Source organism: Eptesicus fuscus, chromosome 19 (genome assembly GCF_027574615.1).
Source record: "Eptesicus fuscus isolate TK198812 chromosome 19, DD_ASM_mEF_20220401, whole genome shotgun sequence".
NCBI classification, from domain to species: Eukaryota; Metazoa; Chordata; class Mammalia; order Chiroptera; family Vespertilionidae; genus Eptesicus; species Eptesicus fuscus.
The window spans coordinates 20,835,386-20,859,476 of record NC_072491.1 but is presented as its reverse complement, the minus strand read 5'-3'; the positions used below and the strand labels follow the sequence as shown (position 1 = coordinate 20,859,476).

At 39.4% G+C, this 24,091-nt stretch overlaps 1 protein-coding gene across 3 annotated transcripts in view; it reads left to right on the top strand.

The window, feature by feature from the left end:
* Positions 1-24,091, top strand: part of CSMD3 (CUB and Sushi multiple domains 3) — a 923,077-nt gene that overhangs the window by 691,107 nt on the left and 207,879 nt on the right. For all 3 annotated transcript variants that reach the window (XM_054708474.1, XM_054708473.1, XM_008143384.3), the window contains one exon: positions 12,904-13,020. In XM_054708474.1, coding sequence (XP_054564449.1) covers positions 12,904-13,020 — 117 coding nt within the window. The remainder of the gene's footprint in view (positions 1-12,903; positions 13,021-24,091) is intronic.

Here is a 24,091-nt window from a genome sequence, read left to right as displayed (position 1 = left end):
TTTGTATTGAAACAAGTTAAGGTAGTATTGGGAGAAGACCAAAGCATATTTCATTTTCATAGGATGGGAGGAAAGTATTATTTAAAAGGAAATGGAAAGAGAGACAAATGTTACTGAGCACCTACTTTTTCCAGGCACTCTTATGTACATTAACACTGCAGTTGGCCGCCTGCCTGCTAGTCTAGAGTATCATTAACATTGTTATAAATCCACCCCCACTGCTGTGAATTCTGGAGCATACTCTGTAAAATTTCCCATGTAAAAAGCAACTTGACTTACAAATCAGTGGCTGTAATTCACAGAATATTTTCTTGTGACCACTGATTTGGAGCTCATATTTAATCCATTTTTATTTCCCCTGCCTTTGGCATCTCAATGGCTACTCCATATCTCCAGAGGGGTGGTCATGTGAATGGGTAGTTTCTCATTGTACTAAGATGTCTCCATTCTCTGCTATCACGAACTCTATTTTTAAGTCAGACTTCAAACATAACTTCCAAATGTGATGCCAGGTTTTGCAGAGAAACAGGAAAGAATTTATTTATACAGAAAGTTGAATCAACACCATGGCCAGGTGGCTTAGTGGGTTGGAGCGTCATTGTACACTAAAAGATTGCGGGATGATTCCTAATCAGGGTACATACCTCGGTTGTGGATTTGATCCCAGTAGGGGCGTGTATGGGAGGCAACCAAATGATGTTTCTCTCTCACATAGAAGTCTCTCTCTCTCTTTTGCTCCTCTTCCTCTCTCTCTAAAACAATTTTAAGAAGGCATGTCCTCAGGTGAGGATTGAAGAAAAAAAGTTTAAAAAATCAAGTTAAATGAATCCAGTGATTCTTTCCTTATCTATAATAATAAAAGCATAATATGCTAATTAGACCAGACAGCCGAACGTCCTTTCAGATGTCCTTCCTTACAAAGCCATGGCGGCTGCAAGGGCCAAGGGCAGGCAGCTGCGACAGCAGCAGCGGGATGATGGGGGTGGAACCTTCCCCTGATAGGCCTGGTCACCTCCCACAGAGGGAGGCGAGACTACAGCTTAGGCCCATGGGGAGCGGGCCTAAGCCATCAATAGGACATCCCCTGAGGACTCCCAGACTGTGAGAGGGGGCAGGCCTGGCTGAGGGACCCCCCTTCCCCTGCCCCCCCCCCCCACACACCATTAAACCATGGTGTGGTTTAAATTGTATTATGGAATGGTATCCTATCTAATAAAACAGTAATATGCAAATTAACCATCACTCCGCGACAAAAATGGCGGCGCCCATGGCCACAAGATGGCGGTGCCCAGTCCTCTCATCCCTGCCGGAGTCCCCCAGTCCACCCAGCCTTGGCAGCACAGGTTGTCCAGCTCGGAGGCGCCTGTGCCCCCACACCACGATTCCCGCCCAGCGGCGTCAGCCTGGGCTGGGGTCTCAGCCTGCGAGGGGCGTGCACCCCAACAGCACGATCCCCCTCCCAGCGGCCATAGCCTGGGCTGAGTCTAAGCCTGCGAGGGGCATAAATCCCAACAGCACAATCCCCCTCCCAGCAGCCATAGCCTGGGCTGAGTCTAAGCCTGCGAGGGGTGCACACCCCCATGGCACGATCCCCCTCCCAGCAGCCCTAGCCTGGGCTGGGGTCTCAGCGTGCGAGGGGCGCGCACCCCCACAGTGCGATCCCCCTCCCAGCAGCCATAGACTTATCTGGGGTCTCAGAGTGCGAGGGACGTGTACCCCCAAGGCGCGATCCCCCTTTCAGCGGCCGTAGCCTGGGCTGAGTCTAAGCCTGTGAGGGGCGCACACCCCAACAGCCTTAGCATGGGCTGGGGTCTCAGCATGTGAGGGGTGTGCACTCCCATGGCGCGATCCCCCTCCCAGAGGCCATAGCCTGGGCTGAGTCTAAGCCTGTGAGGGGCGCACACCCCCATGGCACGATCCCCCTCCCAGTGGCAGCAGCCTGTGGTCTCAACCACTGAGTCACACCAGCCAGGCAGATATGGAGAAGTCTTAAATGTTTCTTTTTTTGTTACATATATTTTATTGATTTTTTACAGAGAGGAAGGGAAAGGGCTAGAGAGCTAGAAACATCTATGAGAGAGAGACATTGATCAGCTGCCTCCTGCACACTCCCCACTGGGTATGTGCCCCTAACCAAGGTACATGTCCTTGACCAGAATCGAACCTGGGACCCTTGAGTCTGCAGGCCGATGCTCCATCCACTGAGCCAAACCAATTAGGGCTGTCCAATATGTTAAAGAAAAAACCCTATCTAATAAAGAGGAAATATGCAGGGGAGGGCATTTGGGGGTGATTGGGCTGGCAGGGGAACAGTTAGGCATCGATCAGGCTTGCAGGGAAGTGGTTAGGGGGTGATCAGGTTTGCAGGCAGAAGCGGTTAGGGGCAATTAGGCAGGCAGGCAAGCAGTTGGTAGCCAGCAGTTCTGGATTGTGAAAGGGATGTCTGACTGCCTGTTTAGGCCCGATCCCTCAAGGATCGGGCCTAAACAGGCAGTCAGACATTCCCCGAGGGATCCCAGACTGGAGAGGGTGCAGGTTGGGCTGAAGGACACCCCCTCCCCCAGTGCACGAATTTCATGCACCGGGCCTCTAGTTAAGTTAATAAGACAAGATATGTACATTTATAATGATATGGGACTCCAGACTGGATCTATGGATGGCCAAATCTCCACTTTCATTAGGAAAACAAAAATCCTACTAACAAAGGTCATTCCACAAAACCTTAAAGAGAAAGAAAGCAGTTTTATTATTGAATACACATACCAGGAATAAAATACACATTGTACTCAGTTTGTGGAAACACACTAAAAAGACCAGACAGAATCTCATGCAAATGTATACATTAAAAAAAGAACAAATAACACTATCTCCTTGAAAGACCAATTGATGCACCTTGTCTCTTGAATATATTGTTAAGAACCATGAGTTTATTTAAGAAGTATGTGTTTATATTTCCAAAGGTAAGAAAGCCAGCAGCCTTGCACTATAAAATGAAAAAGGTTGCTCTATTATATTTCTGAGGAGACACTCTGCAAGAGGAGAGGGGAAGTTGCTGTTTCCTCCATTTTATTAAATACAGAAAAATTTCATTTTACTAGAACATTTACCCTGCAACCAGTGAGCCATTCACTCCGTTTCCTAATGGACATATATGCATACAAGAAGACAATATAGAACGTCTCTCTGTGCAACCAGGAATCTAGTTAGTTACATTGAAACACATAGGAGAGTTAGTGAGTAAATATGAACCATACTTAGGCTATGGTTCTAAATAGCCTTAAGCTTAAGACAATCCTATAACTGGGCATTTCTCCCCAAGTTCCAAATCTGAGGTTTAGAACTTTTCTGACTCAGGGAAGAATTGATCCATCCTGCTAGGTAGAGACAAAAGAGCAGGAAAGAAAGAATCCTCCAATAAAACTAGTATTTTTTCAGATCTCCTTAGGCCAAAGCAACAATATGTGAGGCAAGCTCCCTTAAGGAAAAGAGTAGATGAATCTAATTAGCACAGGGTTTCTGTGTGTGTGTGTGTGTGTGTGTGTGCAGTCTTATAAACCAAATAGACCTAAGAACCATCTTTTTAAGTGTATAAAATAAAATACATAAACTTGAAAGATAAATTAATTACAAAGTACTTAAAATCTATAATAAAAACACATTTGATGTAATAATATGTTGCTTCTTAATCAATACCTTAATTAAAAGTTATAGCATCAGGTCTAAGAACTACTATAATTTTTAGTAGTGATGAGCATAAATATTTTGAGATATCTGCATCATTTATAATGTAATATAAAAATATCTGTGATTTCTATTGGTGACAAAGTCCCAGTTACTTTTAATACTGCTGTGCTTTGTTGACTACATTTGAAATTAAAGGAAATGCTAAAATCCAGTTAGAAAAAAAAATCAGTTAGGGTCTAGTAAAAATATAGACATTCCCTTACCCCCACTCCCGCCCCCTGCCCCGCCATCTAAAATTCATGGAACAAGGAAAAGAACCCCTGAAGTATATAGACAAGAAGAAGATGGGCAAGTTTGTCTACCTTTTTCATGAATATTTTCGGCTCTTTTTTTCTCCCTGGACTTGTAAAGAATAGAGTCCTCAAAAGTAGAGGACTGACCATGAATGAACAGCTGGGCACCCCTTGAGAAAGTAGCTGAATTGAAGTTGTAGGTTCCTCTTGCTTTGGGATTGAGTATTCTGCTCTTCAACCTTAGGAAAAATTAAAAGGAGAGGAAAATAAAAACCATGAGACAATACCGTAGGTAGGGTAATAAAAGGCACCTCTAGTGGTCTCAAAAGAAGAATTTGGCAAAAACACCAGGGAAGTTTCTCCTGCCCTTTCACTACCCTTTGTGTTCCTTCCTGAGATTTATGAGGTCAGTTCATCTTTCTAAGACCTTTATGAAAGCCTCATTGTATCGCCTCCAGATGAATCTGGAGTAGGTTAGGAGTTTCTTAATTCATTTTACCTAAGCTCACCTCATATATCAGATCTAACAGACACTTCCTGTTCTAGTTCGATTTTCCTCTCTTCCAGGGCTGCTCAGTCAATAAATAGTGAAGTTGGAAATTAAACCTAGTCTTTCCTGATTCCAAATCTTTGGGTTTTATATGGCATTCCACTTTGCTACTCTAAACAAAGGCTTTGAAATATCCATGAGTTTTGCATTCTGTGCATTTAGTCAAAGAAAAGATATTAATATAATTTGTATTTTATTTTTCCTTATATTAATTTTACTAGAGGCCCAGTGCACGAAATTCATGCATGGGAGGGGTGTCCCTCAGCCCGGCCTGCACCCTCTCCAATCTGAACATCCCTCACACAATCCAGGACTGCTGGCTCCTAACCTCTCGCCTGCCTGCCTGCCTGATTGCCCCTAACTGCTTCTGCCTGCCAGCCCGATCACCCCAACTGCCCTTTCCTGCTGGCCTGATTGTCCCCAACTGCTCTCCCCTGCCAACCTGGTCTCCTCCAACTGCCCTCCCTTCAGGCCTAGTCACCCCCAACTACCCTCCCCTGCTGGCCTGGTTGCCCTCAACTGCCTTCTCCTGCTGGCCATCTTGTGCTGGTCATCTTGTGGCAACATTGCGCATGACGCCACCTAGGCTTTTATTATATAGGATTGTATAGATAAAGCTTATTGCATAAACAAACATTATACTAGGCTCCAGAGGTATAAATTTTATGAAAAATAATAAAAAAAGACATGGAAACTTTAATTTAATAGATCATGGAATCTAGAGATAGAGACAGACTTTAATCCAAGAGCCATAAAAATAAATATATTATTACAAGTTGTAATCAGTGTCCTAAAAGTAACTGCTCAAGTGTTGTAGTATGAAGGCTTCTGAAGCAGTCTGGAGGACAGAAAGACTTTCCTGAGGAATCAGCATTTGTGGGGAGATTAAGTAGGAGTTAATAAAATATTGTTACCCTCTAAACTTACTTTATACTAATATATTAACTGTTTTAAGTATTTTTCAATAATAAAATTTTTCAAAATAAAAGATCTATGACTTAGAGAAAAATAAGAATAAACTAAGTGATGAAAAAGAATTTGAGTTTTTTAAAAGTGCCAATAACTCAATCAAAATCATTTTAAGAACTTGTCTTCACCTACAGTTTCCATAAAATCATAGGTTAGGGATTGCTAGGGACTTGGGAGTAGAGTGAATGGGGTATGACTGCTAATGAATACAGCAATTCTTTTTGGGAAGACAAATTCTGAAATGAGACCATGGGGTTGGCTATATGACTTTGTATCTGCTTTTAGAAAAACATTCATTCAAAAGGGTGAATTGTAAGGTATGTGAATTATATCCCAATCTTGAAAATGAGGTACAAATGAGTGATTAGGTATTAGACATGAACGACAAGATCACTACTATTATTAGAATTTGTATATAGTAACATGGAAGAACTATTCCAGGAATACAGCTATTCCTGAGGCTTTGTCATAGAATGACTTTTTTTTTTCTTTTTCCCTAAGAACACATCTCTGATGGCGAACAGAACTCATAGTGTACCGGAGGAATGAAGAGAATGTGTTCTTAGGGTGGAGGGGGTCAAGGGGGGGGAAAAAGGGACATCGGTAATACTTTCAATGATAAAGATAGAAAGAGAGGAAGAGAAAGAGCATGCCTTCCTAGCCAGCAAAATCAAATGACTGTGTCTAGGCAGTCAGTGCGGTGGCAGATGTAGAAGCTCATATCCTACTAAGTTGACTTAGTGGGTCATTAAAATGGTTTACAAGCCACTGGTTACAACATTGAGATGGATTTATTTTCTTCAGTGTGAAACAAGAGTATGGAATTATAACACAAAATTAATTCACATATAATAAAGACTGATTTTTTTGTTTTTTTATATTTATGTGAACAAATGAAGCGATAGAAAACTCAGGGCACATAAATAAATGTACACATATCAAAATAAGGCAGAGGAAAATGAAGAGCAAAATAAAAAAGTTACTTAGAGTAATGATTTCTACTTAAACTAGTATTTATCACCATTATGATAATATAGCCTTATTGGAGGCTTATGATCTAAGGCAGGTAAACAAAATGAAGTATGTATGCTTACATAGGAGACATGAAGAAGAGAATCAAATGAATAGATGAATAGTTAGGCATTTTTTTACTAAGATCAAGATTTTGAACAAAGGGAGAGAAAGAAGCAATAGTAATTTTAATCTTAAAGTCAATACTGGCAGTAATGGCTGTCTAGCTGTCTGCATTACAAATTCACATCACAGAGATTAAGGTTATGAAAGTCCTTCTTTAGAAATAAAGAAAAGACCCCATGGGAGATCTAGCTTTCAAACACATTCTACACCAGGATTTATGATTTGTGACATTCAATCAGGGCATAAGTATTGTACTAGACCTGGGCCAGCACTTTTGTAAGGTACAGCAGTTCTTTCAAACTGAAGGAGTCACAGGCCACATCTAGTAAATTATTGATTTAATATATCATATTGCTCTTTTGTGACCTGTAAGAATTCATCACTTTTAAAAGTACCAAACTTGCTTTCTGAGAAAAAAAAATTAAACATTATATAATAAGTTTCATTATAGGGTATATTTGGTAATAAATTATACATTGCACAAGTGAGAAGACAGATTGAAATTGCAAGTAGCTTGAGGCTATGTTTCATGTATTATAAAATCTCTGAGATTCAAGTAGTACCTCTTCCCTATAAATGGTCTGGGACCCTTCTATGTCACTCAGTGGGAAGACTCCTCCTCCTTCCCCTCCAGCTTCTGCTTTTCCTCCTGCTTCTCACCATCCTCATCCTCATCTTCCTCCTTCACCCCACACACATGACCAAGCCACAGTGGGAAGTAGTTTCATTGGCTAACTAGAAGCCTTAGAACTCAGTTGCAGTCTCATCCTCTGATTTCCCTGGAAACACCACATCTGTCTATTCCATCATTGCTCATATCAGGAGCGAAGGAAGCATGTACAGTATAGTTACAGCATGGGCACATTTTACTTATACACATCAAACAATAAATTTCAGCCAAAAAAAAATTTAAAAAGTGGACAGAGAAAGAGAAAAGGGAAAGAATAACACATAACTAGACTGTGTGGCTGGTTTCGCTTGCTCAATGAGGGAATACTCCAGCATGAATAAATGTTAGCATGGATTTGCTACTGTGAAGTGATAGACATGAGTTTGCTGTTTGCTATTTCCTCAGTGGAACTCAGTATCCATGTGGCTCTCCTACTGTAAAAATCTTACCTTTGCATACATTTCTAATGTTTAAAGATATATAATCTTTCACATAATAGTAGTGATTTTAATCACATAAAGAAAAAAATAGGTTTACCAGTATAAGGACTTATTAAGAGAGGGTTTGTCTCAATTCTGCCTTGGATTTAAGTGAGCTTCTGGGGTTATTTCAACCAAATGAAATGTTTGTTTTATGTGCTGACTATGCACACCATTTTATAGGAGCCTGGTCTTGCAAGCATAGTACATTTAATCATCCAACTGACATTTATGAGGACCTACTGTTCATCAAAACTGTTCTAGGAAGAGAAGAGTTGCTAAGACTTGTGTGTTAGAAAAATAACTACCAGCGGTAAGAACTCGTGGAAGTGAGGTGAGCTGGTTATCCACTGGAAGAGTTCTTGTGGAAATTGTTGGGAGTCTGGATAGTGGCAGCTACCTTGGCAGACTGGAGAGAGAGGCTGATAAGCTACATAGGGTGCAAGCTACAAATCAATGATGTATTGGACCCCAAAAGTCAGGGAGAGCATATCAAGAATAATGGCATTTTATAATAGGTTAATTTTTGCATTTTAAATCTTTAAAATACTTGGGCTCTAAAAATAAACACTTTGGTTTTATATGTATACATAACACATAGTTCTATAGTGCTGCAAAATAGTAATTGATTCCGGTCAATAATATAAATGTTAGAATTATTGCCAAAGTGATAGCACATTTTAGAATCATCAGCCTGGCATTTTGCAAAGTGTGTCCTGGGGAACATTGGTCCTGTGAGATGTTTCACTGGAACGTCTCCATGATCAAATAAATTTGTAAGAAAGAGCATGATGTTCCCCAAACTTCACTAAAGTCTCAATGAAGTCTTATAGGAAAGAACCTTGTTTCTTTTATCCATGTATTTCCCAAACTTAGTTAACCATAGAACCATTTCTCCCCATAATTCATGTGCTCTACAAAAATGCTATTAAAATGCAGATTTGAGGTACTCATAGTATCACATAAGTTATCATCAGGAACAGGCAAGTTCTTACAGTTAATGCATTCCAATAATAAAGGCTGTCTGGAGAAACAATAGGCCCACATGTGTAAATCAGATAGCAAAAATACGGGTAGAATTAAAAGCCCTGGCTTCCTTTTATCTTCTACTGATTGTTAAACGGAGCCAGAAAGATAAAGGCTGCCCTTTTCTCTACTAGCCAACAAGATGAAATTAAAACAGGAAGAGAGAATGTGAAAAGCATTTAGGAACCAATATTAGAAGAATTAGCAAAGTTAGCTTGGCTTAGTCATTATTCCATTTAGATTTTAATAAATATAAAACAGATTACAATAAAACTATCTCAATGCATAGTTCATTTTCCCTTTTTTATGATATTGATATGCTGCATAAAATATTTTCAGTCATTACAGTATTCAGCACAATTGAGTATGAATTAGGCCATGCTGTAATCATTGACCAGATGAAACACAAAATTATTGCTACCAGTACAAATAACAGAATCTAACATAATATTAGTCACCATAAGAATGTGGCTATATGCAACCTCATATATATTCATCACTGGTTTAAAATGAAAACCTTTATTTTTTATATTTATAAATTCTATTGTCAACATAAGCTAAATATCCTAATTATGCAAAATAAAATATACAGAACAAATTGAGCTGTCAGATGCACATTAATGTGGAATGACAGAATATTCATGACTAAGTCACAGAGCTAAACTTCAATTAGAAGCTCTCATTGCTATTCATACTTTCCAAATTTAAAAATAAGAGTTTTGTCACATACATGCTAAGTATTGTAATTTTGGAGCACCTTAAATCAGAAAGAAAGTTTAACATAAAACATACTACTTATCCTTGAATGGTTATCTGAGAGTAGTATTATCGGTTGAATAAAGTTATCAGTGCTGAAATAAGAACACACCTAATTTCAAACAATAATGAGTGATGAGAGTGATGCACCTTTGCTTATTATCATCACTGTCAATTTGTTGTTATCCTGGGGAGTTCTAATTTTAGTATCTTTAAGTCTAACTAGTTATTACCATTTTATGGAAAATGAAAAGAAAAAAAGGCCGAATTCATTAGCCACCATCTCAATACAACATACTGTTTGTGTGTGTGTGTGTGTGTGTGTGTGTGTAAATACATTGCTATATTTTAAACTTTGGTCAGGAATCAATAAAAATGTTTCACTTTTTCAAACATTCATGACTCTTCTCAAGCCACATAACACACCCCTTCCAGTTCTTGTTAACAGGAAAGTCGGGCATTACCTCTAATAAATTGCCAACATAAACCCAAACCTTTGTCTCCCCCAGCCCTTTTCTCAGGTACAGAGGCATGTCACTGACGCCTCTTATAACTAGTCACCCCACTTTTGTTGCTAATCTCATCTTTTCTGAGCCTCCAGGTCAGTGCCCCTGATCTTCCCTTGGTGAAAACCCCTCCACTATTAAACAAAACGACCTGACAGAAACCCACTGAGCTTTGCATCTGCCCCCAGCTACTCCCTACATTCTCCTTCCCTTTATGGTTAGGGTTCTGAGTACTTTTGGATTTCTTTATGCACCACTTGTTCTTCATCCAACTACAGTCTAGCTCCCTCCTCTCTACTCTGTTTCAAGGGTTAGCAAACTTTTTCTGTTAAGGGCCAAATGGCATTTTGGGCTTTGCTGGCCACGTGTCTGTTACATCTTCTTAGTTTCTGTTTTGTTTATAACTCTTTAAAAATGTTAAAACCTCTCTTGGCTTGGGCTGGATTTGGCTTGCTGGCTATAACTGATAGAAAGCTGCTCTGGTTGAAACTACTGTATTAATAATGCCAGAAACTTCATATATGGCGTTTGAGGGGAATCCTGCACAAGTTCAAAGCCAATTAAGAGGTAGGCTGAAAGAAATCGGCCATCAGTTTTAATATTGATAAAGGTGAGGGGCAGTAACATTGGGCTTCCCATGCACTTACAGGTGCAGTAAGTAAGGCCACCCCCTTGCTTAGACTGTAGAGGAGGAAACCAGCAACTGTGCTCTGCAGGAGGGTGGCTCCCACTGGCAGTAAGTTCCTGTCCTGAGCTCACCAATCAGGAAGCTCATTCCACCTCCACAGGGTGAGTGGTGGGGCCAGCAGGCAGGCAGCTATAGGCAAAATCCCTCCTCAAGGAAACCATGGGCCTAAAGAAGTTCCTTGTTCCCTGATACTCCAGATGGACATTCTACTTAGACTCCTTTTTCATTTATTACCATTTTGCAAATCTTAACTTTTTGGAACAGTTTTTTAAAAAATTAAAACTCTTCTCTCTTGGCTCCCAAGAAACTAATTTCTCTGCAGCCACCTCTGTCTGATCCTACCTGGGCATTCTCCAGATCTCCTTCTTGGCCATCTTTTCTCATTCTACATACTTTTCTGGGTGATTTTATTTACTTACAGAGTATCAGCTATCTTCTTTGTGCTTTGTATTCCTAAATCTCTATTAGTAGCTCAGTCTCTCTCTGATGCATTCACATTTCTTGTGAACAACAAAACAATCACCTACGAATTTGCCAGAAACAGTGATTTCACCCTCAACTTTTTAGGAACATAGCACACTGGGGGCTGAGGTAGCAAAAAGTCTGCCTCTATCACCATCAGCATCTCCTCAGATTTAAATGTAAATTATATAAACAGGTAAAGGTTGGTGAGAGAATATTTTCTCCAGACGAGTGAGTAAATGCACAATCATCCTTGTACCATGTATAGAAGTAATTTGGTGACAGCATAATCAGGGTTGATTTTTCAGTAGATTTTCAAAGTGAAACAATTTCTCCCTTGCATATGTAATTTCTTATCATTATAAAGAAGATGATTATCATTACACTTTTATCATAAAGGAAAGTAGGCCCACCATTATTACCTCTAGAGATAGCATCATTACAATCTATATATATATAAAAGCCAAGCGACCAGAACAATGGAACAACTAGAATGACTGGTCGCTATGACACGCACTGCGGCGGCCAACTGGCCTGATTGGGTCCCCGATTGTCCCCCGCAACCTCCCGTGGCCCCTCCCCCTGGCCGGCCCCACCCCTGATTGGCCCCCCTGACCTCCCTGCCAGTCTGGCCAATTGGCCCCCATCGGAGCTGGCTGGCCAAAACCCACCCATGCACGAATTTGTGCACCAGGCCTCTAGTATTACTATATTACTTTATTTCTGAGAAGAACAAAATCTCTTTATTTAAAATCTTTCGTGCACAATTTTTTTATTTTTAAAATACTTGACAATGGGGGATCTTGTTAAAATATGGAGAAACATGATACGCCTTAAAATCTAGAAGCCATATTTTTATATTAAGAAAATGCTCATAATATTGTTACTGGACAGGGGACCTGGCCCTAAGCAGTAGGGTGTGGGTTCTTGACTTTCTGTAGAAAAGATTTTGCAACAGGAGTCCAGGTGACTGTGCGGGTACATTTATTAAAGCTGGGGACAGTGAAACAAAGAGGGGCTCAGCATAGAAGAAGCAACAGGAGAGACCTAGGTTGGGTTGCTTTGGCTCACTGGGAAGTCAAAGAAAAGGGGGCCTTGGAGACAGGTTTGGGAGGGTAGCCCAGGACATGCTGCCACTGCCCATTGCTTCCCTGGTTGCAAGTCTCATGGGGTCCCTTAGAGTTGAAGAGATGTGTGCCTATGAGGAAAGAAGTTGGGGGAGGAAAGGAGGAAGGGAATGGCGTGGGCTGCTCCACAGAGGCAGAGCTCACTCTGGGTCCTTGGTCTTTTGGGTTTTATCTCTCTCTTGCAGGTGGGAATCTTAAGAGAGGTCTCAGGGGAGAGTTTCAGCAGAATCTTCATCAGTTTTCCAGGTGTGCTCTTTCAGGGTCCTGGTCTCTACTGATGGATCAGTGCCAGGACAGGGGTCATTAGTCATTGCAGCTGGTCCTGGCATTGCCCACCTGGTTTTGCTACTTTGCTGGCCTAGAGCAGAAATACAACTGAGGCCTAGATGTTATCTCTAGGGAGGTGACGTTCTGTATCTGGCTGTAAATTGCTCGGCCAGTTTTTCAGTTATCTCTCTGTTTCCCTGTTTTACTTGTGTTGGCTTATTGGCCTGTCTCAATATGATTTTTAATTGATTTTACTAAAAATAACGTGTTATCATTTTTTATTTTCTAGCACCATGTGGAAGTCGTTCAACAGGTTCAGAAGGCACTGTCCTATCACCAAACTATCCAAAAAATTACAGTGTGGGACATAATTGTGTTTATTCTATAGCAGTTCCCAAGGAATTTGGTAAGTCAGATTCTTCTCATCATGTAGCATTTCATTACAGACATCTTTATCTTTCTCTACATGCTATTCAAAAATGTTAGTTTTTTATGAAAATATTTACTATTCATAAAGTACTTTACTTTGCAATCCTTTTAAATAGCTTTATAATAATAAAATTTGAGGTCATTTTATTCCATTTGAATTTACAGTCAAATACACAGGTGAACAACAATATAAAAATGAAAACAGGATTGTTTTTAATTTTTAAAAATAAGTACATCCAGTAACTTTGCAAGTGCCTTCATATTTGAATGATATAAAATGGGAAATTACCAGAGCATAAAGCAGTCTGCTCTGCAAAATATGCAGTCAAATATAGAAGTATTATAATAATGACAAAAGTATATAAATAAACAGTCATATAAGTTTTATACTATATTGACACATTTCCAGAAAGAAATAATTTTGTTTTTGAGCACTTAGTTCCTGGGACAGCAACGAATAAAAAAAGATAGCAAAGGACATTTCAGCTCATCTTGTCAACCTGACAATCTGTTCTGCATTGGCACTGAGGAGACAGCGTGTCCTTTGCTGCCTTTACGTCTCCCTGATCACAAGTCTTAGAGTCATTTACCTGGCTTCTAAAGGGTTTGGATCTGAGATCCAGCTGGATCTAACCCAGGTTAAGCTCTGTTTATGGATGGATGGGCAAAGGAAATTTAGTGAGCAGTACAATGTGGGAGAGAGGCTGACAGTTCAGACTTCTAGAATTTAGATTTACAGCATCGTGTTATATGGTAAAGGATTTGCTATAGCTGTAATGGATGTGTGGGGTCTGGGTGACTATTTTAGCAGAAGGACATGGATTTTGTCGTATCAAGGTTTTTGGATCGTATCTTAATGTTTCTGCTAATATATAAAATAAGCTGATGCTTCCAGTCCAATTTCTTATGACCAGATAAAACCTATATATCCTCCTTTTCTCTCTTCTGAAACAAGTCCAAGATTTTTAACTTAAACAAGAGAACATTGTCATCAGAAATGAAGTACTAAGCCTTTTAGTTCAACCTTGAACTAGAGTGATGATGCCAGCATTAACAAGGTGTCTTTCTGTACTCTACAAAACATTTCTTCTTCCTAGCATTTTGATCATTTGAGTCAGAGCTGACCTCTTTGTGAAGAGGACAATAGTTTAGAAAGAAATACATCATCTACTTAATTGTGTTTATTTTTTGCCTTTTGAGCCCAAGACAGTTCTCTCTTTGCTAGAAGGGTTATAGTTTCCAGCTGCCAAAATTGTTACATGGTTGCAGACATGATCCCAGCAATGGTGGTCCCAGAGACTTCATGGCTATCTGAGTCCTCTTGAGAAGCCATCGATTTGTTTTATTATATTCTGTTCTTAGGATGCCATGTGGCCAGAGGAATGAGAAAGAGGATAAACAGTTATTTTCTTCCCTGACAGGTAGATATGCTGATCACCTAGTGATGTTTTACAGTAGCCTACGTATGTTCAAAAAGAGAAAAAAATAGTAATTAAAAACCTATATAATAAAAGCCCAGTGACCGAACAGGGGAATGACCAGAATGACTGGTCTACCAGTCACTATGATTTGCACTGACCACCAGGGGGCAGATGCTCAACACAGGAGCTGCCCCCGCTCTCACAGTGGGAGCAACCGCTCAGAGGGCGGGTCCACAGCCACTTGGCTGACCGAAAATGAGTGGCGCTCCCACAGTGGGCTGATCTCTGCAGGCCACGCCCCCCACCAGTGCAAAAAAATCCCATGCATGGGGCCTCTAGTAAAAGTATATTAACAGATTTCTAAAGAATGGAATCTTTAACAGGCTTAATGTAAGGTAAATTTAATTTTTAATGTAAAAATTGTGCAACCAATCAGTGGTTTTTAACACTTTTTTAAAACAAAATTTGGATTATTTGTGGATAAAATCAAATATACTTTGACTTATTAGTAAGGGAACTGATTTTATTTTTATAAATGTGTCATCATTTTTTATTCCAAAGTACATATAAAGTTAAAGAGACTAGGATTCTAATTTAAGCTATCACATTTTAGCTTTTTGTATTTGGAAAATCATATAATCACTTTGAGACCCAGTTTCTTTATTTGCAAAATGAGGATCATTATGTCTACAGAGCAGAGTTGTTGTGAGGAATAAATGAGGTTGTATATACAGAGTATGTTTCACATAGTTCATGCTCAATACCATTAGGTTTCAGAAGGCCACTTTTAGAGTAAGATTTCTGCATTCAGAGCCCATCCCAATTAGCTTTTTTCATTGGACAAGTCATATCATCAGCCTGAGCCTTACTTTTTAAATCTATGAATGAGAGATGGTAAATATCTACCTCAAAGGCTTATAATTAAGTAATGTAATTTATATAAGTGACTGGCATAATAACACATAGCAAGTCATGTACACATGTGTGCACCTACACACACACTTTTCTTTATGTTCACATTCATAGACTCCTCCCCCTCAAAAAGATGAGATAAAATGGATTGCCAGGCTAGGGTCTTAAGAGTAGCGTGGCTAAAAAGAAAACATTTATATTGTGTAATGAAAGCACAAAAACAAATATCTTGTGTTTTACATCTCCAATAGATCACCAGTTACCTAATGATTTCCTAAAATTTGGGAGCAGACCAGCAGAATTAAATAAGTACTGATCATTGACCTCTTCCTATCTTTACCTCTGCCTACTTACTGTGAGATGATCAAGCAATAGTCACTACGTCTATACAAATAAAATTCCTGTTTGTTTCTGCTTCCTCTCATCCTCACTCTGCCATAATTTCATTCTGTTGCCACATTAGGCTTTATTTTATGATTTTTAAAATATAATTTGATAATATATCACTTCTTACTATTTTTTCTTGTCATTTATCCCAAATTATAACCATGTCTTCTTTTATAATTTTTATATGCTGAATATATATACACTCTTAGAATTTTACTCTGTAAATGTATTTAGCATAACATCTGTCAAATACACTCCATTTATTCATTGGGATTGCATTTTTTACATGGATTAAGGTTCAAAGTTGTTCTATAAGAAGAAAATCACATATAGTCATTACCCTTGAAATGCCTTAAATCTCCCATTAAGATCATCTACATGATTTTGCACAAGCCATATTGTCTTCTGAGTAATTTTAACAGGACATTTTCCCTCCAATGTCAGAACAGGTAACAGTTTCTTCAGATAAAACCAGATGAGCTATTTTGGTTTATTACATAGGTCATGTGTCACGAAATTATTTCCATTATTTTTGCCTTGTATAGAAATGAACTCATATAAGTTAAATGTGCATATATGTGACTCTACTTTACTGGTTGATTGAGTGAATACTATTTGATCTACCAGTCAATTCCTATCTTTCAGTTTATCTCAATAAATGAATTATCAATTATAATACCTTCATAAGCATCATTGGATTTCATTTTAATTTCAGATATTAGGTTCACTTGGGGAATATTCATTCTGCTGGATTTCAACTGTGTTATATACTTAGAAAAATAATAATTCTAGGTCAGTTGGATAGCATTTATCAGAATTTTACTTTATTCTATACAATTAAACTATTTCAATTGGATTTGTAGATTAAAAATACCCTACTTTATAAATAAAGTATGTCTTAATGTTTCTTCATCTTTCTAATTTCAATGACAGTTGCTTTCCTTTTTGGTTTGGTTGCTTAAGTCTTTGTGCATTATTTTAAGTGCCAAACACATTGAGGACATATTTTATTTTATTTTTAGTTTGGTTTACATAAAGTGCTTTAGAATGTAAGAAAACTGTTGATATTTTTAGAGTTGAAATATTTTTATTAATATGCACTCACACCTAGAGTGTAGCTGCCAACATCAAATTGCAGGGAGGGGGAAATTAGTAAATTCAGTGAATAAACATTGTGAATTTCTATTTTAACAAACCTGGCTGGGGGAAAAAAAGGCTAGGATGGCAGCCAAAGTAGAATATAAATCAGAGGGTAGTGTTTGTTTTTGTCTGTTTTCTTCTGGAATAGAAGATAATGGAGCTTTTATTTTAGGTAAAGACACAGTGCAGAGGTCAAAATTGAATGGACCAATTGGCAAAGCTAGATGCAGGAAACAATTGAAGGAGGAGGGATTTAAAAAATAGAAAGCTCTTTAAAACTGTAATTCAGAAGAAATTATTTGTATTTAATAACATAATACCTGAATTAGTTTCACATGGACTGTTACCTTTTGAAATTATCTTCGCTTCCCATTCTCTCATCCCTGTCTCCCCTTAATCACCCTCTCCTTACATTCTAGGGATTATCTGTAAAAGCATATGCATTTGTGTTCTGGGGTAGTCATAACAGAATTTCATAAAGTTGGTGGCTTAACATAACAGAAATGTACTTTCTCACAGTTCTGAAGGCTAGACCTCTGAATCAAGGCATCAGTATGTTTGCCTGCCCTCTGCAGGCCCTAGGGAAGAACTTTCCTGGTCTTTTCCAATTTCTAGTGACTCCCAGGAATCTGTGATATTGGGTAGTTTACAGATGCATTACTCTAATATCTTCCTTTGTCTTCACAAGACCTTTCTCCCTGTGTGTCTCCTCTGTTTCTGTCTGTATCTCTGACCCTCTCTTCCAGTGATACCAGTTTCTGAATTTAGGGCCCACCTTTACCTTTACCCAGTATCATCTCATTTTAATGTTTAATTACATCTCCAAAGACCCTGCTTCTAAATACAATAAAATTCTGAGCTTTTGGGTAGAAAATAATTGGAATGGGGGGACACTATTCAACCCACTACAGAGAATAAACTGCATTGCCACAGTTTTATATAGAAAATCTTAACATAAATTACTCTATGTAAAGTATGTACTAGTATCAAATATCAACTGTATAGAATGCAAACTGACATTCAGATTTCTTAGAGAATTCCAATATATAAATCACCTTGAGGAGATTTAGGATAATCTGTGGTGACTTAATTTTGTGTTTAACCTCCCAGATCAGTGGTCACCGCACCAACCTTTCGGACCTCACGGACCACCAGTGGTCCATGGACCACCGGTTGGCGACCGCTGTCCCAGATGATTTTACCTACTAACAGACTCACAGGAATACATGTTTGTTAAGCTACAAAGCTTACTCTTTCCCAAGAATCTTGGAAGTGTGCATAAAAACCTTTTCAAGTTTTTCTCCTTTTTTTGAAATTGTATTTATTGAGGTGAAGTTGATTAACAAAATTATATGGGTTTCAGGCATACAATTCTATAATACATCATCTGTATACTGTACTGTGTGTTTACCACCCCAAGTCAATATGCTCTTTTTCATATCTTTTGTTATTAGTGTGGGCTCTTGGTTGATAGGTTTCAAATGTATGAATACCCCGATAATGCAAAATTATTGTCAGTCTAGTCCAGTGGTCGGCAAACTCATTAGTCAACGGAGCCAAATATCAACAGTACAACGATTGAAGTTTCTTTTGAGAGCCAATTTTTTTAAACTTAAACTTCTTCTAATACCACTTCTTCAAAATAGAGTCGCCCAGGCCGTGGTATTTTGTGGAAGAGCCACACTCAAGGGGCCAAAGAACCGCATGTGGCTCGTGAGCCGCAGTTTGCCGACCACAGGTCTAGTCTGCTCTGTACAATGAATTACTCTATACAATGGGCACATAGAGTTACTAAAACCTTTTGTGTATTGCTGGGGGAAAGGCTTTTTCTTAATTTTTAATAGCTATCATCATCTTGAACTTCTCTCCTACTTCCACATATCCTATGTGTGTTTGTTAGTTGTAGCCATTATATTTCTTAATTCCCATTACAGTATTTTTTTTCTTTCAGTCAGTCTCAAAACATCTTTCTCTATGCCATTGACTATAACATAGAATTACAGTTTGTTTTTGTTTTTTTATTCCAAACATTACCATAATATTATATTAAAACATAGGTAATAACTAGATAACTATCTCAGTAAGAATGAATCTCTTATCTGTGAAATTTTGAAGAAGGGGAAAAAGTTGCATTAGTTTTCCTGCCATCCTTTCACACTGCAAAAGTTATGGCCACACTGGCTGATAAGGCTTAGTCACGATGGAAAAGGCTTTGAATTTGTGGTGGAAGATAGGAACAAAAAAACATGTTCTAATTGATGGCCACTTGTTGCCCCAGAAAGAATGGAGGCTATACTAAGAGTTCAACAAGGGATCCCCAGAAATGAGGGATACCAAGCTACTTTCTGCAAGCAAAGAATGGTCACACAGAGTCAGGGATATGTTTTGCATTTTAGCATCCCACATCATCACAGCAAGAAGGGTAAGATCTTTTGAGAGATATCACATTCAAATAATTTTTATTATATACATTACTAGAGGCCCAGTGCATGATTTAATCATGCACGTGTAGGCTGTCTGTCCGCTGGTCGGGACCGGTGTGGCCAGCAGCTCCGAAGTCCCTGGGCCCCTAGGGCGAGGCAGGGCAGGAGCATGGTCCTCCTGCGGCGGAGCCCAGGCCTGGGTCTTGCCTTCTCCTCCTCTGCCTTCGTGGAAACCCGCGTCCTCTGCGGACACCGGGACACCAGGACACCAGGACACCGCTGCGCGCTCCTGCGGCCCAACTGCCTCCAGGCTCCTCCCCCGGGAGTCGTGCCGCCTCCAAACCTCCAAAACGCTGGCTCGCTGCCCCAGAGGCCCGTCTGTGCTGCAGCACAGCCATGGCGCAGATGCTGAGCTCGCGACACCGCTGGCGACGCGAGCTCAGCATCCTGCCGGCTCAATCACCACCCCAGCCACCCCGAGTCCCACCCCCTGTGTCTCCTGCTGGCCCAATTGTGGGCATAGCTGAGTGATGGTAATTTACATATTACCTTTTTATTATGTAGGATTATAATTATTCTATTTTATTGCTATTGTTAATCTCTTACTGATCCTAACTTACAAGTTAAACTTTATCAAGGATAAGTGTGTATAGGATAAAACTTAGCATACATAGGGTTTGGTACTATTTATGATGTCAGGCATCCACTGCAGGTCTTGGCATGTATCCTCCATGGATAAGGGAGGACTACTATATGCTAATTTTGTGCCCATAGGAAAGAAAACTCTTACTTTTTCTGGCCCTAACATTTTAGAGTAAGGAAAATGTGGTTAACACGTCTGTCTGTTTATAATTATATTATCTAATGCTTTGGGGACTAGTTATATAATTTGATCAGTATGTGTGTTCGGTCACCAGGTAGAACCAGAACCCCTCCCCATTTGCAATTTGATTTGAATGTCAAGACTCACGACACCACATGTGCACTAAGAGGGTGTGGAAGGCTTTCTTACACATGTAATGAGGCTTTCTGAGCAGAACAGGGTAGGATCTCAAGATGATCCAAAATGGCTTAAGGGAGCAAGGAGAGCTAAGTGGTTTTCTTGTGCTCAGGGGAAGGTATTGGAGTGGAAGTTTCCTAACACAGGTCAGGGCTTTGCGAGGTTTGAACTTTCTACAGGTTCTAAAGGAGCTTATACCCAGACGCTTGACAGCTGCTTGCCCAGATGTGGAGCAAAAAGGGGAAGGGGAGAGGGAGGCAGGGAGGAATAAGAGTGGTAAGCCTGGAAAGCTGTCAGCAGTCAAACATCAAAAATAGGTTAGACCTTATCACAATTCATTCTTGGTGTTTGACTGATGAGTGAAATGTGCCATGCTTAATTTATAATAGAATTTGAACTTGTTTAATTAAGCCATGATGGTATTTTATCAGGCCTGTCTCCAGAGATTGGTTAAAGAGGTAAAAATCCTATTGAATGCCTAGTACAAGAGCTCAGCATTATGTATTGTGGGTGCCTTGATCACTGTCACTTACAACTAGAATGCTGAAGAGGAGGTGGAGTACTAGGAGCTTGGTGAGGCCTTGTACTGTGGCTTTAGTATGCATAGGCCATATATGTGGCACTGATTTATATTTTAGGTATCTCTGAGGCAATATTTCCAGAAAATTTTACCCCAAAAGGGCAACCTTGGATTAGGAATTGTTGTTGCTTTCATTGCTGGATCACATGGCCAAATGACTGACAGTGGTCCAAGGGTCTATATTTAGCTGGAGCTACTTGCTGACCTCATTACTGACCAGGGCATCCAGGATAAAGATGACTGCTCAGAGATTGCCCAATTGTATTTATCACTGAGTGTTTTATCAGGAATGGCTTGATTAAGGTATTATAAGCAGTAGTGCCCTGGCCAGCATGCCTAAGTGGTTAGAGCATCAGACTGTGTGTACTGTCTCAGGTTCAATTCCTGGTCAAGGGCATGTACCTCAAATCACAGCCCCAGTCTGAGCCAGTATGGGAGGCAACCAATCCATGTGTCTCTCTCATTTAAATATTTCTTTCTCTCCCCCTCCTCCTCTCCTTTCCACTCTCTAAGAAAATTAATGGGAAAAATATCCTCAGGTGAGGATTAACAATTTAAAAAAAACACAAAAAACAGCAACTTACCAGGGAGGTCATTTATGTGTGATGATGGTGGCCATACTGTCTGTAAGGTATACAGACTTCCTTTGCTGTTCATTCAGTTGATCCCAAGGAAATCCTCAAATAGCTAATAGGCCCAGAAGAGGAATGATGGTCTGTAAAATCATAGTGTCTACCAAGGAATTGGGTACAAGGAAGGCCATATTCTTATCCAAGTGGGATATGCCAGAGGACCTAGGTTTGGCTCTAATATGTGAGTATTATTTTTATTTTAGCAAGGAGGTCTTTGTGGCCATACCCAACTTGCAGGGTACTACTTCCATGACTCAAGGCATAATGGACAGCTGGACTCAGGGCCAATGAGCACCTATGAGTTTCCAGGAGATTCAGTATGCAGAATTGCTGCTATCATGGCTTATAATAAGGGGTTTAGGAAGGATCTTTTTACATCAGAAGTCCATGGACAACATATGGAGTCTGTAGGAGGTAGTGCCTATTATATTATTATTAGGAAAGATTCTAAAGACTTTTTGTAGGAGGCTCCATTCAAGGTGACCAGTTTAATAGAAACAGCAGAAATGAGCTTAAGTAAAAGTATAAATGAGGAATATGTTGCCCTCAAAATCTAAGAATTCCTAAAAGATTTTGATCTGGGTTTAACATTGTGGTACCATGAGGGTCAATAGTGCTTTCTTAATGGTGTCATAGATGGAGTTGCTTTTGACTGACCAATTACTAGAGATTTAACTAGGGCCTTCTATTATGGATGAGGAAATAGAACCTGCCCCTCTTTGTGAGCTCCTCTGCATTTGCGTGCCTTGAATGATCATGGCAAGTGAATCTCCTGGAAAGAAGATGCCATCAGTGTGATGTCATTACCCATACTGCTTGAGAAAGTTGGATGCAATCCATGATCTCACCTACAAAGACAGAGTGTGATGGCTGGGCTGTTGAAAACCTCATTGGTAGCCAGGACCATGAAGTTTAAAGCAAAAAGTGATGTATTCCATCAAAGGTGAAGGTAAACTATGGCTGAGAGGCTTTGAAAATAGGCATAAAACAGAACATATGAGTCAAATCAATAATAGCGAAATGTTTACCAGCTGATGATTGGATGGAGTCAGTACATTCAATAATAGTGATTATGGGGCCTTTAATGGGTGGAACCAAAAATGAATGTTGCAGTAATTTACTATGAGGTACCATGGATTCTTTCCAGGTTTCAGAACAGGCAAATTGGGCTGTTAAATGGAGAAATGGTGGAATAAATACCACTTCTCTAAATAATTCTTTTATTTAAACTTTTAAGCCTCTCTTTTAATATATATTGAAACACATTAACTATTTTAGTTGTGGGAAAAGACCCGTGGGATCTCAGTTTGTCAAGCCTATTTATTATAAGTGCCAAAGACATGATTTAATTTATTACATTTTTTGGTCAATGTTTTCATGACCACTATGGGATATTTAGTCAGGGCAATAATTCTGATGATTAAAATGAAGCATACTTCCTTGTTTACTGTTTATATTGCACAATCCCTTAAGACTATAGGATATGCCATTGTTTAAATTTTGTGGGATCCCCAGAAATAACTCTAATTCCATCCTCTGTATTAAGACCATGGAGGTTTGCAGCTCAGTTGTTATTAAAATTAATTTAAAATCTGCCTTGTAGAGATTCAAGAGCCAATTAGAGATGTTTTATATTTTTATTGGATAAATTATTATTGTAAATTTTTGTTTTCTCATTGGCTGTAATTGTGGACCTCTCTTTCAATTTTCTCTTTTCTCAACTTTTATCTATTTTATCAGTTACTGGACATACTTTAAAGAAAGGATATTCTCTTTACTCCACTCATATTTCTAAGTTTTCTCCAAATCACTAACATCAGGGTTAAGTATTTTCCCATAGCAATTGATGCTTTATAGAGTTTAAGGATAAGGAATTTAAGTAGGGTTTGAATTACCTCCTTACTTGTGCATTGTGAGTACCATAAGTATTTTCCTCAGTAAGCTCAAGGGTCAAGATCTGTATTGCAAAGAAGCCTGAACAGCAGCAAAAGCATTTTTATAGGGACTTAGTGAGGCATTGGCTTTAAGGAGTATAGACTTCAGCATGCCACCTGTTAACTGTTCTTCCACACAACTGGCCTCCCAGTTGACCCATATATTGCACATGGTATCAGCTATTTTTTTTTCCTGAGCATTCTATAGAAGGAAAGCCAATGCCTGGTTGAAACTCACCAGCAACAGTCACAAAGTAAGAGTCTTATCTCTGAACCAAGAATTACTCACAGCTTATGCTGGAATCAGCATATACAATTCAAACTGAGACACACCAGTAGATCCAGGCTAAGGCACACAATCCAGAGTCACTTTAAGAAGGTCCCTAACTCTCTCTTCTAAATGCCATTTATCAACACTTCTGATGTAGGTCAATTAAATCTATGGTAAAGATTTGGTAGAAGTCAGCAAATTCAGCCCAAAGCAGCACAGCACAAAGTACAAGATTTCTAGCAGGTACCAGAGCCAGTAACTAAGACAAAGCAAGAGAAAAGAGACCCCCCAGTCATGGTGGTCATCACCTGAACACCCTCCTCACTGCATCAGTTGTTGTGGTTACCC